Below are 19,749 nucleotides of genomic sequence, written 5' to 3'. Positions count from 1 at the left end.
TATTACGGTTCATTTATGTATTGAATTGTGACAATATAAAGGAAGAATCAAGGAGGCGCGAGCGTGTCCAGCAATCTCTCATTTGCTATTTGCAGATGATAGTCTATTCTTTTGTAAGGCAAACAAGGAGGAGTGTCAAACTATTCTTAGGATTTTACAGGAATATGAGGCTGTCTCAGGGCAACAAATTAATTTCCAGAAGTCCTCAATTCAATTTGGGCATAAGATTGAAGAATCAATTCGTCAAGAGTTGAGAGATATTCTGGGAATCCAAAACATAGGAGGCATGGGATCCTATTTGGGGTTGCCAGAAAGTCTTGGAGGGTCTAAGGTACAGGTTTTTGGTTTTGTTCAGGAACGTTTGAATAATAGGGTTAATGGATGGACATTCCGATTTTTTACTAAAGGAGGAAAAGAGGTAATTATTAAATCGGTGGTGACGGCTTTGCCCAATCATGTTATGTCTGTTTATCGGTTACCGAAGACTACAGTTCAAAAATTAACAAGCGCAGTTGCTCGGTTTTGGTGGAGCCCAGGAGGAAGTTCTAAAGGTATGCATTGGAAATCATGGGATAAATTATGTGAAACCAAAGATAACGGTGGGTTAGGTTTCAAGGATCTTATGGATTTTAATACGGCAATGCTTGGAAAGCAACTATGGAGACTGATGGAAAAACCAAATACTCTATTCTCAAGAGTCTTCAAAGGACGGTATTACAGGAATGCTTCACCCCTGGAACCGATTCGTTCTTCTTCTCCGTCATATGGCTGGAGGAGTATCATTTCTGCTAGATCTCTGGTTTGTAAAGGACTAATTAAACGGGTGGGAACAGGTTCGTCTATCTCTGTATGGAATGATCCTTGGATCCCAGCCACTCGCCCGAGACCAGCAACCAAAAATTTCCCCAACTTTTATCCGGACCTTACAGTGGATTCCCTCATAAATTCGGAATCTCGCTCATGGAATTTACAGGTAATTAGGACTCTTGTGGATCCTGCGGATGCGAAAATAATTGAAAGTATTCCTTTAAGTAGGAATCAGTTTGAGGATAGGAATGGATGGCATTTTACTAAAACTGGAAAATATTCAGTCCAATCAGGCTATCAAGTGGAACGGATTTATCCGGATAAGGAAAAACCACCAGTTTTTTATGGCCCTACAGTGGATATACTTAAAGCTTTCTGTTGGAAAGTTCGGTGTCCCCCAAAAATAAGGCATTTTTTATGGCAACTTCTCTCAGGATGTATATCGGTAATGAAAAACCTCAAGGCAAGAGGGATAAATGGAGATACATTTTGTGCTCGATGCGGAGAGCCTGAAGAATCAATTAACCATGTATTTTTTGAATGTCCACCGGCACGCCAAGTGTGGGCATTATCCAAGATTCCGTCAGCTCCGAATTTTTTTCCTACTTCTTCATTGTTTGCTAATATGGATCATCTATTTTGGAGAGTCCGGCCAAAGATGGATGATCATCAGTTTGCATGGATTTTATGGTATATTTGGAAAGCTCGAAATAACAAAGTTTTCAGTAATTTGGATATGGATCCGAGGGATACTCTTCAATTAGCTGAAATAGAATCATCACTTTGGGCAGAAGCACAGGTGGGAAATGACCCAACGAGAGGGCTTTCGGTACCGATCAATGTTCCCCTAGTGACACAAGGTCGATGGTGTTTTATGGATGGTTCATGGAAGGATAAGGATACGTTCTCAGGACAAGGCTGGTATAGTACTTTACCAGGGTTTGATGGGCTGCTAGGGGCAAGGAATGTAAGGGCATGTCTTTCACCCCTTCATTCGGAGATAGAGGCGTTGATTTGGGCAATGGAATGTATGAAGAATTTAAGACAGTTTCAGGTAACGTTTGCAACGGATTGTTCTCAATTGGTGAAGATGGTTTCGGAACCAGAAGAATGGCCAGCATTCGAAAGCTATTTGGAGGACATAAAGCTTCTCAAAGGAAGTTTCCTCAACTCTGATATAGTTCATGTACCTCGGACAGCGAATCTTCGGGCAGATAGTCTAGCACGCAGTGCTAGGAAACAATCGTCCTTTGTCGTTCACATGGATGCGGAGTTACCGATTTGGTTTACAGAGTCATCATGAGTCTGTAAATTCTTTGCTGTCAAAAAAAAAAAAAAAAAAAAAAAAGGAAGAATCAAATTTTTTTCTCTCTCTTGGATCATCCTCTCGTTCAAGAATCAGGCAGCGAGATGTTATGAGTTTGAAACTTTTTCCGGAGTAAATTAATATGTAATTAGTCGAAATTTCTGATTTTGGTCTCTTTGTTTGTTTGTATAGAGTTGTCTCCATTCAATGTATCTATTTTTTTTTTTTGATAAATTGATTCACCAGTCTGCAAAAGTGATATTCAAGAATAAAAGCTTAAGATTTTACAATCAATTGAAGACGATTAGTTAATGATTCACCAAACCAATTTTATGTATGAACATTTTCTTCAATTTTTGTTACCATACAATAGTCATTGAATATTGAGATGTGAATCCATCAATATTGTCTAACCTAATTCTTTTAATAGTATAATAAGAGAATTGTGTTCGCTGTTTAATTATTTGAATTACATTTTTCACAAATATCACATTTCGAGATGATAATAAACAAATGCATAGACCATATATATTGCTTTGAATTCTTTCACGAAATTTTAATGATTCTTTATTTTTAATTGGTGTTGGCCTTGTGGCCAATTTTTGTAGAGAATGTGCAACATATTTCATTTTATTACCTTGACAAATCTCTTGGTTTTTCAGTGAGTGAATGAACACGTGAGTTCTCTACGACTTTACGATCCACTGTGGTGTATGGGAGACTTAGGCGATTATATCATAATGTGAATCTTCTGGATTTTGTTTCATTAACAGATTCTATTTGATTGCATCTATATAAGAATGATGAAATCACGAAATAAATTCCAGAAACTTTTCCAATATATGATTTTGGTTATATTTATCAAACGTTACATATGTGTACTTATTTTCATCCTCAGTTACATACTGAGTTTCATATCTGCGAAACGTATATCCTACTATATAAAAGGGACTAAATCCCTACTTTCTAAGCCTTGCCATATGGGCAAAATATTGTGAACCAATCAAGATGCCATGTCATCCGGACTTGAGTTTGAGTTAAAAAAAAATAAGCTATTTTCGGAGCCCATTCGACCCATTTCGAAGCCTATTCCCGAGCCACTCTCTCATAAGCATAATCCCGTATTCTAAACATCCTGTGTTAAATTTTTTAAAACACTCATATCTTAGAAATAGTTTAGAAAATATCTTTATATAAATGTTTTTTTCTTGAATAATATTTAACTATAATTTTTTGTATCTTCTTAACTTTTATAATAAAAATATTGTTTTCAGATAGCAACAAAATATATATAAAAATTATCTTATTTTTCAATTTTTGATAATTTTATTATATTATTTTAGAATCAATTATTTAATATTAATATAACATATAAATTTTATATGATTAAAATAAAATTCTTTTTTAATTATATATAAAATTCATTAAGGGTATTGTTTTAATTAACACATTAGCGAATCAGTTAGAAATTAATAATAAATCAATAACCTATCTAAAAGTCTAAAACCTGATAAAATATGACAAATAAGAAAAACTAACTAAATTTTAATATAAAATAGAAATTTAATATTACTAAAATAAAATTTATTGGGCAAAATATTGTGAACCAATCAAGATGCCATGTCATCCGGACTTGAGTTTGAGTTAAAAAAAAATAAGCTATTTTCGGAGCCCATTCGACCCATTTCGAAGCCTATTCCCGAGCCACTCTCTCATAAGCATAATCCCGTGTTCTAAACATCCTGTGTTAAATTTTTTAAAACACTCATATCTTAGAAATAGTTTAGAAAATATCTTTATATAAATGTTTTTTTCTTGAATAATATTTAACTATAATTTTTTGTATCTTCTTAACTTTTATAATAAAAATATTGTTTTCAGATAGCAACAAAATATATATAAAAATTATCTTATTTTTCAATTTTTGATAATTTTATTATATTATTTTAGAATCAATTATTTAATATTAATATAACATATAAATTTTATATGATTAAAATAAAATTCTTTTTAATTATATATAAAATTCATTAAGGGTATTGTTTTAATTAACACATTAGCGAATCGGTTAGAAATTAATAATAAATCAATAACCTATCTAAAAGTCTAAAACCTAATAAAATATGACAAATAAGAAAAACTAACTAAATTTTAATATAAAATAGAAATTTAATATTACTAAAATAAAATTTATTTTTTAATATATATATAATATTAATTAAGGGTATTTTTTTAATTAATAAATTAGTGACTTAGCTAAAAATAAATAATAAATCAATAATTTAGCTAAAACCTAATAAAAACATGACAAATAAGCAAATTTACTAAAATTATGGATAATATGAAATATGATTGATTCTTTAATACAAAATTAAAATAAGAGTTTTGTTAAATCAAACATAAGTTTGTCGTATCGGTGTTACAAAAAAAAAACAATAATTAATAGTGTCGTAGGAATTATGTATTTTTCATTAGCGAATAAAATTGAAGAAGATTGTTGGAGGATATCTCAACGTATAGACGAGATTATGGAGATTGATATGGGAGTTGAAGTAACGGACACAACTATTCCTCCGCAAAGAAACGCTCTTGCTAGACATCCTGGATAAAATGAAAGAGATATATATGAACTTGGCTTTGTGTTAATGGATGGTGACTTTCCAATGCGGTTTGGAGCAAGGGCCAATATACACGCACCAAATCACCACTGCAAGCGGAAGCTGAAGGTTTGCTATGGGCAATGCAAGTGATACTGAAGTTTGGACACAAAGAGATGGTCTTTCAATCAACTGTGAACAACTGGTTATACTCATTCAAAAGGAGGAAGATTGGCCTGCTTTGGACTCGGAGCTAGACGAAATACATGCTGTATCTAAATAATTTTCTGAACTTTCTATTGCTTATATTCTTAGATCTTTAAAATTCTGTACTAATAGCCTAGCAAAAGGTGTCCGATCACGCGCATCTCGATCAGCTTTTGTAAACCCTTTTGCACCAAGTTGGCTAGCTCCACAAGTTAGCATGAGGATGCCAAAAAAGAGAATAAAGTTGAAAGTGAAACTAAATATTCCAATGAACAAATTTATCAGAAGTTCATATTTATGTGGATGTCTATATGAGACAAACAATTTTTTTAGACAATTATAGAATGTAGTCACGAAAAATCAATCTTAAAATATATAATTAAAAAAAAACCATTTAAACAAATCATCAAAATTTTCAATATTACAGCAAATAAAAATATAAAGACCAACTATATTCTCTTCATGTATAATGTGTTGTGGTAAGATTCAAAAAAATTAACTTACTTTACAGTAAAGAAAAATTAGATTTTTAATTCCAAATTTACAGTAAAAACATAACATTTTATAAAACTAAACAATTCACATAATAGTATAAAAATATAAAAAAAAAAAAAAATACTATCCGCGCGTAGCGCGGACAAGGACCTAGTGTCTATAAAACTCAGTACATTTCTTTTAGAATTCAGAGAATACAGCCCTTGCTTATTTAAAATTTTGGTCCATTTGGCAACGATAAAGTTGGCCTTACCAATTCCTTCAATCAATTATGCAAGATCTGATATCTTATTGACAATAATTTTTATATTTTTTATGTTATAGATATATTTATTTTGTTTCATAATAGTGCGTGTTGTTCCACTATTAGATGTACAAAATTCTCGAGTCTGCTTATTGAATTTTGTACTAGCATTTAGATCCAATCTTGTAATTATCATAGACATCAATAAAGAAAAACGTGAAATCCATTCATAAATAACATACAATAATTATACATTTAGGTGATGTTAAAAAAACATTAGTCACTTAGAACTTATAAACATAATAATTATACATGGAAATACTAGACTATTCAGTAGTATCTTTACAAATTTTCCGGTTCTCTTCAGGAGTGGTCTAGTCGAGCTCATTTTAAATGAGTGTTTTTACACCTGAAAGTCAGTTTGGGATTACAGTCCAATTTTTTTTATTAACAATTTTTTTAAACACTGGATAAGTATGCTATTACAACTATGAGAAATATTACAAATGATTCTACAGCAGACAATTCTACCTGCCATATGGGGATTTGTGTCTGACTGCATCACCTGAGCTGCCCTATGAGATCCACGCTTGACGGTACTCCTTGCGCCATGTTGCAGATCTCTTGTAAATCTTTTCTCTTTTAATTCACATAATTACGCATTCTCCGAAAAATGAAATCCACACCTTTTAGTGTAGAAACATTAATGAACCCTTGGTCAAACCACTGGACCAAAAGGATTTCCACAACAATTATTTTGATTAAGGGAGGAAACAGATACATGAAATCTTTTAAGGGACATAAGTAGAACTGCCATATTTTGATCTTCATGAGTTGGCAGCATAAGTAAAAATGTTAGGCACTCATAAAATATGTAGAATTGTCGATTATAGAATCGTATACACAATAATTTTTATAATACATAATATAATAATAAATTTATATTAAAACTCAATTTAGAGAGTGTTACTGGTTGTATAAGTTCAGTTCAAAACTATTAAATTGTAAGTAAATCAGATTTTAATTTTTAATTCATTTTACAATTCAAGATATAAGATTTACCTAGACATTTTAATCTATCTCAATTTATTTATTAATTCAACATCATATCATTTGATTTATATAATAGAACTAGGTGTTTTTCCACATATGCATGTATAATCTTCTTACGAATATTTATTAATACAAACATTATAAATTTAAAGGCCAGCATCATAAATTATTATTTTATGCTTTTAATCATTATCATATGAGCAAAGCTTAAGTAGCTTAAAACTAATCCAGGTAATTACTGTCACCAGTTAAAATTTGGCAATGACCAAAAGTAAGTTGAATAGGTGAAGTGTAAACCCATCCTCTACTGGCTCACATAGATTTTCTGATACATCATATTCATGAGATTATAAGTTAATTTAAATAGTCAAATTAAATTAGGAGAAGAAGTAACTTCAACCACTTTTTAGAGAGAAGAAAAAAGTAATTTTAATGAGAACCAGGAGACAATAGTGGAAAGACAACAGTGAGAATCAGTGCCGTGCGAAGGTTTTTGGAGGCCCGAAGCGAGTTAAAAAAAATTTACATGATATTTTTTTTGACAATATTTCTATTTGAATTATATAAAATTTTGGTTTTTTAAAACACACATATATATATATATATATAACACTAAAATTTTTTGATTTTTTACCTAAACATTTTTTAATTTTATGCACCAGACTTTTATAAACTAAAAATCAAACTCTATATTCTTAGCGTTTTGGATTGAAATATTGGTCGCTGTTAAAAACTCAAATATTAGCGTTTAAATTAAATACGATAAACTATATATTCAAAATATTATAAATTTTTAATCAAATTCTATAAATATATAAAATAATTTTAACTCATAATATATACAAATAAGACAAATGTGGATCAAATATTTGCAGTTAATTTGAAGTAGAATCTTTATAGTTTTCTATAAAATATAGTAAAATTGATCACAAATTAGTTATTTTAAACAGAAGTCAAATTTAGAATCAAATAATAATAAAAATCTAACTAAGAGAATACATTAACTACCATGTTAAAAAAAATTGTAATTAGGGGTCCTAAAAATTTTATAAAATTTGGAGGCCCTAGACGAATGTCTTTTTCAATATGCTGTAAGAACGGCTCTGGTGAGAATTAATGAGAGGGGATTAAGAGGAGGTTTGACTACCTAACAGTAGCTAATTCAATAAACCTTTTGACAAATTAAACACATAGGCCAGAGCTAAGACTGAGTTGCTAACAAATGCAAACTTTTGAATATTGAAAATTTGTAAATGTTGTTAACTGATGGATGGGTAATAGTAATATACATGTTTCGTTTTATTTTCTAAACTTTAACTTTTTATGACTAAAACATTATTTTTGAATAACAACACAATATTTGAGAATTATCTTATTATTTTTAAAATACCTTAAACCTATTTTATTTTATTAATTTATAATTATTTATGTAATATAATAATAAATATAAAGTTTTTAATACAAAATTTGTTGTTAATTATATAATAAATTATCGATAAATATTCGTTAGAGTAAAACATATTTTACATAATAATATATAATATTTTGCATAATAGTAATAATATTTTACATAATAATATATAATAATTTACGTAATAATATACAATATTTGACATAATACTTATTAATTTTGGATAATAACACTTACAAACTTTGTGAAGAAAGTTTGGATAAAAAGACAATAAACAATATTTAACATAATAATATATAATAATTTTAGAAAATAACAAAATAAATAATATTTTCAGATTATTATAATATGATAAATATATCTGACTGATAATTAAATATAATTAATAAATTTATTAGTGATAATAACAACTATAGCCGCTCTAACTTTTGACTTGAGATCCCGGAAACAGAAAATCATTTCGCAAATAATAATATAGATTGAACTTTATTGTAAGAAAATTCGAATTTAAAATGTAATATCAAAATTTAAAGAACCCTATAAAATATACATAGAACTAAAATCTGGGTTTGGTGAAAAGATGAGAGTTGTATTTAATTTATGAAGAAGGTTATGATTTGTGTTTGAAAAATAAAATGTGATAAAGGTTGAACTTTATAAGATATTTCTTTATGTTTTTCCTTGCGGAAAAAGATTGTTTGGTCAAATAATGATAAAATCATTTTTCTCAGGAGGTGAATGTTAGGTTTTAATGAGACCACAAACTTTTTCACAACAACGTAAATCTATACTATACTAAAAGAAAGATATCTTTATCATATAGCTAGCTATATGCCACGTATTACAAAATAGTTAACCAATCATATTCTTTTTATTTACACATCAGACGGGCCTCAACATGTGGGCTTCGTCCTGCTTCTGCTGTTTACATTTGGGCCTGTTTTTTTCCAATCACCAGCCATAGAGGACCTGTGTGTACCTCTGCTGTTCTTTGTCGTCGTCGCGTACGAGGCGCTGTAGCTCCTGAAGTCTGCGGTTCTTGGACCGCCGTGGTAAGGCTGGATCTGCATCCCTCCATCTCCATACGGTGTTCAAACCAGGTTGACTTCTACATAATACCAAATACATCTATTCCAATATCTATCTCCCTCTTCACATCTCCTTCCGCTCCTCCCTACTCCAATGAACCACGCCGTGTCTGCATCTATCCGACTCGCACCTTCGGTCTCTGTATCGTGTTCCATTTGCTATGTATTGGTTTCTCATCAGTTTTATTTTCTGATTGTTTTGTGTTTTGATTCTTCTGTAGAGAAACGAAAAGCAGGTTCTGAAGAAGCTGTGGTGTGGTGTGGAGATGTCAAAGGAAGGTAGCGGTGGTGGTGATAATGGAGCCGAGCAAGAAGAAGAAGAAGAGAAAGGCGGAGAAGAAGAGAAGACAGAGATGCGAGGAGGATGGAGTCGGAAGATGACGACAGCTGCGTAGATTAGGTTTAGGTTTTGGTTTATTAGTTTTTGTTTAGTTAGGTGTTGGTTTAATCTATTTTAGTTTTTGGTTTAATGTATTCTGGTTTATTAATTTTTTTATCCTGTTTTAGTTTTATACTTAATTGTAATCTAATTTTAATTAATAAAAAAATTTCATTTCTAATTAAAAATTAATTTTTGATTTTTAATATTTTTTATTAATTAATTTTAATTAGTTAATTTTAACTATTTTATTTTAAATTACAGCATTATATTTATGTCATTATAAAATATTTTACAACACTACAAAACAGCTATGAAAAATTACATAATAGCCGACAACAATATTTACATATTTCAGGACAATGGAAATAAAAATGATGGTTTTTTTTTGGTAAGAATGTAAAATTATTATTACCAGCTTTTGAAATTTTTGACAAAAGAAAAAGGAGAACAAGGAACAGAAAACATAAACATAAATCTAAACACAAACTTGAACTAGACAATTGGGGACAGAAACTACAGACTGGAGAGCTATCCGAAGACTTGACTTAGAAAGCACGAACCACTTGCCGCAAAGAGAAGGGCCGCAGTTAAACCGAGAGCTAGAACCCGGTATAATTGGCCTCCTCGATGATCTACTCTTTAAGATTCGGCCCCACCAAGAACAGCTTGCAGAAGGCTTACTAAGCACCCACCTACACAAAGAGACAACACCAGCAGAGGCCAAGCACACCCGCAAAGACTAGACCAAGCTTTATTTGGAAAGAATGGCCTCCGAAGCTAGACACAAGCCATGGACCGATACCAAGAAGTTAGAGAAAGCACGCACCACCTGGAAGGGAGGACAGGAAGCAGCCCTAGATCATGCTCCTGAAGCTAGCTGTCTCAACGCGCAACGCCACCAAGAACGAGAGTTGTGGTTGACCAGACCGATAACAAACCTCCTCTCACGCGCCCACAGCAGAGAACCCACAGTAGAGCTTCCCAGATCTGAACCTGAGCAACCGTAGAGGCCAAACGAGAGCTTGACTGTCTGACCCTAAGACACGCGCCGCCGAAACCTAAGAAACAAGCACAGGAACACCGAACCCCCGCAGTCTCAGAAATCCCGGCCACATATGCAGATCGAGAGAGTTAACTCCCCCACGCCGAGAAGAAGGGACATGGGAGCCAGGGGAAGGGAGGATATCCACTTCCAAAGACCAGATCTGACACCAGATTGAAAGCCTCCGCCACCGAGCCCATCCAAAGAAACCCCTCAACATAACCGACCTCCGAGCTTCTCCGAGACTCCGAGCCAAACTCACCAGGAGAAACCCAGAGGGAGGGCTGTAGAGAGACGAGACGGAGAAAATAAATTGAAAGAGGGTGGAGGGGGGGGGGGGTGACCGAAGGCGAAGAAACTCCGACCACCCAAATGGTAGATCTAGGTTTTTTTTCTTTTTCTTTGAGATGGAAGAGAGGTTTTTTAAAGAGAGAAGGGAGCGTCTTTTCAAATGATAAACACACAAGTTTAATGTAAAGGTGACTGAGCACAATCTATCTAGTAGGACATGAGTGATAACAGAACACCATCTATTCCAGGACACGAAAGTCCTGTCTCCATTTGCTCCACCATCTATACCAGAACCAATAGCATATCCAATTATTGGCTTCTCATCTTTGCGAAGACTGCGAAGACTGCATGGTTCAACAAACTTATTTGTTTTCACTTTTCAGTATTTTTGGTTCTGTTTGACTCTTCCTTCTCAAATTGCTTATTTCATACTTTTGCATTTACTTTGGAAACAGTTTGGTTTTTAAAACCTTTATAGTAGTACATTATAATATCAAATAAACTTTGCTCCCATATATTTAATAATAGGCATCATATAATTAACATCTGCATGAGTTTCACATTAAAAGCATGCAACTACAATTTTTTAGTTTTAATTACCGGGTCCAAATTAGTTCAAACGAGTAATATTTTTTGCCACAACTAACGCCAAATATTAAAAGAGTCAACACACAATTGTCTTTCATATTTTTTTTTCAATATCAACATTGAAACAATACTTAATTAAACATATCAAATAAATTCTTAATATTATTTAAAGATTTAAGGAGTTTTTGCCAAAACTAACCCACAACTTGATTTTAATCCCAAACCTATACCCAAACTTGAATCAAATGCAAAACTAACCTAAAAGCCTAGTGAAATTACAGCTCAGCCCCTTGTGACCAAACAAAAAAACAGAAGCCATTTTTACGAATATAGCCCCAGTAAATCGTCTGAGTCGTCTGAGATGTTGGAAGTCGTCTGGACGACTGAAGTGTAAGTCGTCTAGTACCAGTTTATTTTAAAAATAATTTATAAATCTTGTAAAAAAATATTTTGCTGCGTAAAAAATAAAAATCAAGTAATTATAAACAGTTTTAACTGATATAAATTAAGATATGATAAAATTGATTTGTTTTGAAGATAGATGAGTGGAAGTAGTGAATCATGAAATACTTTGGTTTAGGAGTTTGGCAAACATATGTTGTAGTATTGTATGTATTGTTAGGGTTAGATTTTGGAAAACTAAAATGTTTTTTTCAAAAATTAGTTTTCACTTATATGTGTTTATTTCTGTGTATAGTAAACACTTTTCAAGTTTGATTTGGTTTTATGAAGTGTTTAATTAGATAATTAAGTTTAGGGGTTATATTTAGGGTGTGGACGACTTATATTTCAGTCGTCTGTTGAATAATTTATCCGGACGACGTATATTTCAATTGTCCAGACGACTTACTTGTAAGTCGTCTGGAAAGTCTTCTATTTTAGTTTCCCGCTAAAAATATTTAATTTTCCGCTAAAAATATTAAACTCTTCTGGACGACTTACATGTAAGTTGTCTGTTTTAATTTCTTCACCAGACGACTGAAATGTAAGTCGTCCAGGAAGTCGTCTGAGTCAAAAATATTTAATCTAATTGGATTTTTTGTCTCCCTATATAAAGAAAAATTTACACATTTTCTCTCCTCCTCTCAAATGGCTGCAACAAAAATGTAATGTTCATCATTCTAAAACTCTCCAACCTCTCTCTAATCTCTTTGACTTGAAAACACCAAACTTTATATGAATTTTTTAGTTTTGTCTCATGTATTTCTTACTAATCTATCTCTTTTGGAGGTTTTTAATCAAGTGGTACTCATCTTCCACTAATTTAGAGGTAGATCTATTAATTTTAGATATGTATTTTTGTGTGTTCTATAAATGTAGATTTATCTAATCTTCCACTCATTTTCTCTATTTTTAAGTCATTTGAACGTTTTTGGATATGCAGGTTTTTCAAATCTGGATTTGATGTGCAGGTTTTTCAGATCTGGAAGACTTCTGGGACGACTTACCTGTTAGTCGTCTGGAAGTCGTCTGGACTTCTTGGAAGTCTTCTGACAAAGTCGTCTGGACTTCCAGGAAGTCGTCTGGACTTCCAGGAAGTCGTCTGGACTTCCAGGAAGTCGTCTGGATTTTTTCTGAGCGTTTTGGTAAGTTCTTATGTCTGATTTTTCTTCATTTGGTAACTTCTTGTTGTATAAAGTTCTTACTTTTTTCCCAAACTAAAACTCTCCAAACCCACTCTAATCTCTTTGACTTGAAAACACTAAACTTTATATGAATTTTTCAATTTTGTCTCATGTCTTTGTTACTAATCTATTTTTTTTGCAGGTTTTTAATTAGATGGTACTCATCTTCCACTAATTCAAAGGTAGATCTATTATTTTTAGATATGTATTTTTGTGTGTTCTGTAAAGGTAGATTTATCTAATCTTCCATTCATTTTTTCTGTTTTTAAGCCATTTGAACGTTTTTGAATATGCAGGTTTTTCAGATCTGGATTTAATATGCAGGTTTTCAGATCTGGAAGACTTCTGGGACGACTTACTTGTTAGTCGTCTGGAAGTCGTCTGGAAGTCGTCTGGACTTCCTAAAAGTCGTCTGGACTTCCTAAAAGTCGTCTGGACTTCCTGTAAAGTCGTCTGGAAGTCGTCTGAACTTCCTAAAAGTCTTCTGGCAAAGTCGTCTGAACTTCCTGGAGGTCGTCTGAACTTCCTGGAGGTCGTCTGGACTTCTTAGAAGTCGTCTGGACTTCTTAAAAGTTGTCTGGTCTTGTCTACTCAAGTGGAATCCAAGCTTGTCTTTGTAGATGAATGATCTATAATAGTTTGGTTTGTGGTCAGTTTTGTGAATTGCATGTATACTCTTTTAGTTGTGAATTTTTTGTAAAATCAGTAATAATTGTTCTCCAAGATGTATTAAATGTGCTAACAATGTGTTTACACATTTACAAATCAATGAAATAATAGACTTCAGTAGCCTTTTTCTTATCTTTGGATCTCTCATATGCAATAATAAACTCCAATGGCCTTTTTCTCATCATAATAAACAAGAATGTTGGTAAGAGATGGAAACAAACAATAGTAACTAGTCAAAGCATATCATATTTTTTATAAGTTTGCATTGAAAAACTTTGTCAAATTTAGTAAAACTAAGGGAGAGAACATATTTTGTAAATATGAGTTTTACATATCTTGAAGTTACTTATCACTCTTAAAAATACAAGTTATTCAAAAATTAACGTAGAAGACTTAAAAACTAGTGGAGAAGACGCGGACGACTTCAATCTAAGTTGTCTAGACGACTAAACTATATGTCGTCTGGTCAACGCAGAGGTTATTTTTGCAATTGACTTTGAAATCTGTTATTTTGGACGACTGAAAGTTAAGTCGTCTACTATTGTTTGGTTAAAAAAAAAACTCCAAAAAAGCTAGACGACTTAGATTTCTGTCGTCAGAGGTTAGTTTTGCATTTGACTGGATTATTTCAGAAGTTTGACTTTTTGGACGACTTACATTTCAGTCGTCTAGTGAAAATTAAAATAATAATATTTTTTTAAAAGTAGACGACTTAAAGTTAAGTCGTCATAGGTTAGTTTTGCAATTGAAAAAAAAACTTCAAGATTTAATTATATACAGACGACTTATAATTCAGTCGTCCACGAGACGACTGAAATGTAAGTCGTCTAGGATTTACGAGGTTTGACCAGAATCTCGGAAAAAAGTCCTGGACGACTTACAATTAAGTCGTCTGGTGGACGACTGAATTATAAGTCGTCTGTGTATAATTAAATCTTGAAGTTTTTTTTTTCAATTGCAAAACTAACCTATGACGACTTAACTTTAAATCGTCTACTTTTAAAAAAATATTATTATTTTAATTTTCGCCAGACGACTGAAATGTAAGTCGTCTGGGGAAGTCAAACTTCTGAAATTATCCAGTCAAATGCAAAACTAACCTATGACGACTGAAATGTAAGTCGTCTAGGTTCTTTGGATTTTTTTTTGAAACCAAACAATAGTAGACGACTTAACTTTCAGTCGTCTCAGGTTACAGATTTCAAAGTCAATTGCAAAAATAACTTCTGCGTTGACCAGACGACTTCCAGGTAAGTCGTCTACAGCCAGACGATTGAAAGGTAAGTCGTCTACAGCCAGACGACTTCCCAAGTAAGTCGTCTGACGAACAGATCTGGAAAAAACTCGATGTCATACTTTAAATTGGTGAGATAAGTTCCTTAGCATACATAAGGCTTCTCCAAGCACACAGAATCACAAACGAAAGTCACCCACCCATAATCGTTAGCTTCTATGACTCTATGAACCATAAAAAATTTAGAATCAAAATCTTTGGTTTTTTTAGCTCATTGTGGAGAGAAAGTGAGAGATATGTTGTGTTTAGTTCACAAGAATGGAAAAAGAAGAAGGGTAAATCTATTTTGGGAGCATTAAGAGCTTCAAATTGGTTGTTCATGGTGGTTGTGGTATTGATGACAATGACAATCTTGTAATTACTTGAAGATGATGAGGGTGAGAGAGTAAAAATGTCATTTTCGAAAAGAAAAAAAAAATTGATGGCATTTTCGTAAATTATATGAACTTGTGGGGTGAATAGGGCAAAACCAATTTTCAAAAAAAAGGGAGGTTAGTTTTGTGTTTGACTTTAAGTTGTAGGTCAATTTTGCAAAAATCCCAAGATTTAAATCCTAAACATAATATATTTAAACCCATTTTCCGCGCTACGCGCGGCCAAAGACTCTAGTTTAGATAATAAGCAATGATTATAAATCTGAATTGTAAAATGTCAGATTTTGATATAGTGTATATATGAGATTATACTCAAAACTATTTTCATATTTTCAAGTTAGTTAAATTATAATAATCTATCAAATATTTATTACATAACTTTTCAAAAAGTTATATTCAAATATTTTAAAAACAATTAATGAAAAACAGTATAAAGAAAAATCAATAACATTAGATTAAAAATATTTTGTTAAAATTTTCTAAATATAATAACCAATAATACTAGATTTTAATATAACAAATTTAAAACTAATCACTGAAAAGATATTGATTATGGAACCTAAGATAATTAAACTTGAAATCTACTATTGAATAACATTCTCTCTAGTAGATCTTTTATAATATAAAATAATAATATTTGAAAACTACATATAGGAATAGAAAAACAGAAATAAACACAATAAAATATAGCTATGATTTCAGTTCATACAATTTATCTGTCAATCTGATAACAGATTATCTGATTATTATATAGAATAATTCATACATTTTTCTTTCAAATTTCGGTCTGACACTATGGTGGTCCTTTTAAAAAAGAGTTCGCACTATATCACTAAGTGCATTTCTACCAGAATTGATAAAAAAAACATTTTTGTTAAACAAATAATAAAATAGGAAATTTTCTCAAATAACATTTTTATGTTTTTATCACAAAAATAATCTTCAATAATAATGATTAAAATGTCCACTTTTTATTTTGAAAATTTAAATTTAAATTTTTTATTTTTTAAAATTTGAAACCCTATCTTCAAAATCCTACCCTTTAATTCTAAACCCCAATTCTAGATTAGCTAATCCTAGAATATAAATGCATTTTTACTTTTTAATAAAACTTCTTTGTTTTTTCTCATTATTTTTGTGACAAAAAATTTAGAAAAAAAACGATCCTATGGATATTTTCAATAAAATAACAAAACATATAAATGTGAGAAAATACACGAAACGAACACATACACGCCAAAAAAACGAAGAAAACAATCGGGGACCCAAACTACTCTGGAGGGGAATGCATCACATTCAAAAAGTACATGGATGATGGAACATCTAAGAGCATGGACATCAATGAACCGGGGGGAAGGGGAGGGATGGGAGGGGTTCACAACTTTAATTGTTTATTAATTTTTCGTTTGATTTAAAAAAAATACGCGGACCAATAGCGAACCGCCACATGGCGTGGGACCTGCGAAACAGTGATGAACCAAGTTCGTCCGGAGGCACCCCGACGAGTTCATCAGATTCTATTATTATATATATATATTTTTTTTGGATGTATGAGAGCTTCCCCCATGAACCTTTGATGCTCATGCTCTAAGAGTCCATTGAAAATCTGACAGCTGTAAACAGTTGCCAAACTAAATCAGGCCAGAAACTTTCTCAGTTTAACTTTCGGTGTTTTTGCACACAAAAACTGAGAAAGTAACATATCACTATGGAAAGGGTTGGTGTGTGTTCTTCCGTCGGTTGTGTCGTTAGGTCAAAAGAGGTCCATCCTTGAGAAAATATCAATTAGGTATATTCTGTGCAAGGGTCTAGACTTAACTAAAATAAAATCTATATGCATGTACAAGAATAAAGCTAGGTGGAGAGCAAAGGAACAAAAGCACATCAAATCCCCACACACTATTATCTCATCTAGTCTCTTATGGTCACAAGAGCATTACATTCCCCTCTCAAACAGACCACAAGCATGTGATTATGTATTCTAAATCCAACATTGAAGAATACAATTTTCTACCATTACTTAGGAATTAGGACAGGACCAAATGTTGTAGTTCACTAGAGGCTAGAGATATGCAAACATATGTTATGTTTTGAAATTTGGAGTTCATGATGGGAAGGTTCATAAGCTTTCATCAAATGTTTGATTTGTTGAGACGTTTTCTCGGAATATAGTCGAGTTCATTAAGAGATTTACAAGGATGCACCACGAGATTCAGGACTAAAAAAAAGTAACACTCACTTCTGTAACTCTTATTGTTTCTACTCGTCTCCCATGGCGAGTTCAAGGGCGTAGTCATCTCTCTCCTGCAATGTAACGTTGATACAACTGTTCAAATCCCAAGACTAAAAAGAGTTATATACTATTGTGCGTCTTGATAAGATAATACTATGTTTTGATTTTCTTTGACAACATCAATTATATATAGATAGTCCTAGTAAAACTGAGTTTCTTAACAGTCAATCTATCTATACACTTCACCATCAATCTATCGACTTAGATAGAACTACTTCACCATCTCGTTCGTTGGTTAGATTTAGAAGATTTGTAACAAGAAAAGTGAACCAAGGTTTTTTGTTTTGGTTTTTTGCTGTGAGAACTTACAATCGGTCCACGAGCGAAGTATCTTCCAAATTGTAGCCAGTAGACCTGTGTGATCCATAACATACAGAACTGTGTCACTAGAATGAAATGAAAGAAGAATAAATATTGTTGCAACTTGCAAGCAGTATTGGACTTTGAGAAGAGTAAATTTCTTATGAATAAGTTACCTCGTCCTCATCTTGGGTTTCTACTTCAAGATCAGATGTAGGGAAACCCACACACAAAAGTGCATATCCCTACATGTAAAAAGCCACATAACTTATATATGGGATGCAAGATAAACTTGAAATAAAAGATCTAAGACCCAAAACCAGTATGCTTTGTAAAGAGGATTAGTACACCCATTGGTTTAACCATATGCTTCAATATGATTTGATTTCTAAGAAGAAGAAGTTATTCCACCTGAACTACGCTAGACATTCTCTCTTTGACACTGTATAATGTAGGGAAAATCAACATATAATCGAGTAATTGGTTAAGGCTTAGCCTTGTTCTCGTTGACTCAATAAGGGTTGCTAGACAGCTAGTCACTGAAGTTGTAGGCTCCCTGAAGCACTAAGGTAAAGGGATATTATTACCTGGGACTTGAGTTCAGCTGATATTCCCAATGCTTGTGGCTGCCTTAGGTCTCCAGATTTAACACGTACGGCACAGCTAGTACAGCAACCTACCAATATAAGAAGGGACATTCAAGACTTCATAACTCAAAACTGTAGACGAGTTGAAGCGCTTAGGCAAAGCGACTCTAAACAGGTAAACCTCACCAACACATTTGGGCTGCCAAGGCATTTTATTAGCACGTAAACTATACGTCATGCATATCATCCCTCTAACAAATCCTAATAATCTACATTACCCTTGAAAACAGTAACACATACGCAAACTTTAGAAGGTGTTTCTTAGGAAACAAAAAGAGAGGGAGTGAAGAGAAGAGAGTACCATGCCTGCAAGCAAAGGGAAGATTAATGTTCTGAGATTCAGCTGAGTGCAATATATACTGATCCTGCATTTCCATAATAGATTCTCAATTTGTACCATTAGCAAAATAAATATATCCAGATGAAATAGCTCTAATCATAACAAAGAATCTAGGATCCAGAGGATACATTGCGTTCTAAGTTGCAATCTAAAGCATACAGTCCAACTGTATAAGTAACCTAAGCTATGAACTGATTCAGCTTCTAATTTGATATAACGAAGGAAGAAACATCATATTAGCAAAGAATAATATATACCTCTGGAACCTCAAACTCGTGAACGACTCCTCGCTGACGATCGTGTACAGTGACCTTGTGCGAAGGAACAGCCAAAGCTCCTCTATCTGCTGGACTGGAGATTTCTACTGGAATTCTATACTCACACGTCGTAGCTCCTCGTCGGATGTTCGTAGAATATCTCCGATTAATCGGAAAAGTCTTTCTCTGAAGCCAAGTACAAGATGTACAGTGAAATACGAGAGCCATTTTTTCTAAGGGGCTTTACGTGTAAAGGTTGAAGATAAGAGAGAGAGAGAGAGCAACCGAGAGAAGAGATCATAAACCGGAAGAGAGTTTCCGGTTTAACAAATTCAGTGATCTCGGTTGCTAAACCAACGATTTGCGACCAATTTTTGTTGGATAGATCGCGTAAATCACATCTGGCCAACCAGTTATTTCGACGTGGCAGCTATTTGGA

General features: G+C 32.7%; 1 protein-coding gene and 2 long non-coding RNA genes across 3 annotated transcripts; 2 read left to right on the top strand and 1 right to left on the bottom strand.

The window, feature by feature from the left end:
• Positions 1-8,942: 8,942 nt before the first annotated feature.
• LOC117128451 lies at positions 8,943-10,070 on the top strand. The gene is made up of 2 exons (XR_004451750.1): positions 8,943-9,344; positions 9,430-10,070. It is a non-coding gene; the product is annotated as an uncharacterized LOC117128451 (long non-coding RNA).
• Positions 10,071-10,905: 835 nt separating this feature from the next.
• LOC117128257 lies at positions 10,906-18,565 on the top strand. Its single transcript, XR_004451533.1, has 3 exons — positions 10,906-11,403; positions 17,900-17,902; positions 18,556-18,565. It is a non-coding gene; the product is annotated as an uncharacterized LOC117128257 (long non-coding RNA).
• Positions 17,545-19,593, bottom strand: LOC103840153 (ferredoxin C 2, chloroplastic). The gene is made up of 6 exons (XM_009116625.3): positions 19,311-19,593; positions 19,015-19,078; positions 18,654-18,742; positions 18,243-18,311; positions 18,076-18,120; positions 17,545-17,777 (listed from the first exon to the last, which is right to left on the bottom strand). Exons 1-6 carry the CDS (start codon positions 19,536-19,538, stop codon positions 17,733-17,735), a joined length of 540 nt encoding a protein of 179 aa, XP_009114873.1. The 5' UTR covers positions 19,539-19,593; the 3' UTR covers positions 17,545-17,732.
• Between the last annotated feature and the right edge of the window lie 156 nt (positions 19,594-19,749).

Source organism: Brassica rapa, chromosome A09 (genome assembly GCF_000309985.2).
Source record: "Brassica rapa cultivar Chiifu-401-42 chromosome A09, CAAS_Brap_v3.01, whole genome shotgun sequence".
NCBI lineage: Eukaryota > Viridiplantae > Streptophyta > Magnoliopsida > Brassicales > Brassicaceae > Brassica > Brassica rapa.
The sequence above is the reverse complement of the archived record's forward strand: the minus strand, read 5'-3'. Positions and strand labels throughout refer to the sequence as shown.

Coding starts and splice junctions, on each gene's coding strand:
- LOC103840153 (XM_009116625.3), bottom strand. CDS start 19,538: ATGGCTCTCGTATTTCACTGTACATCTTGTACTTGGCTTCAGAGAAAG. Junction 18,312..18,653: donor CAGCTGAACTCAAGTCCCAG/GTAATAATATCC, acceptor TTTTACATGTAG/GGATATGCACTTTTGTGTGT. Junction 18,121..18,242: donor AAACCCAAGATGAGGACGAG/GTAACTTATTCA, acceptor TGGATCACACAG/GTCTACTGGCTACAATTTGG.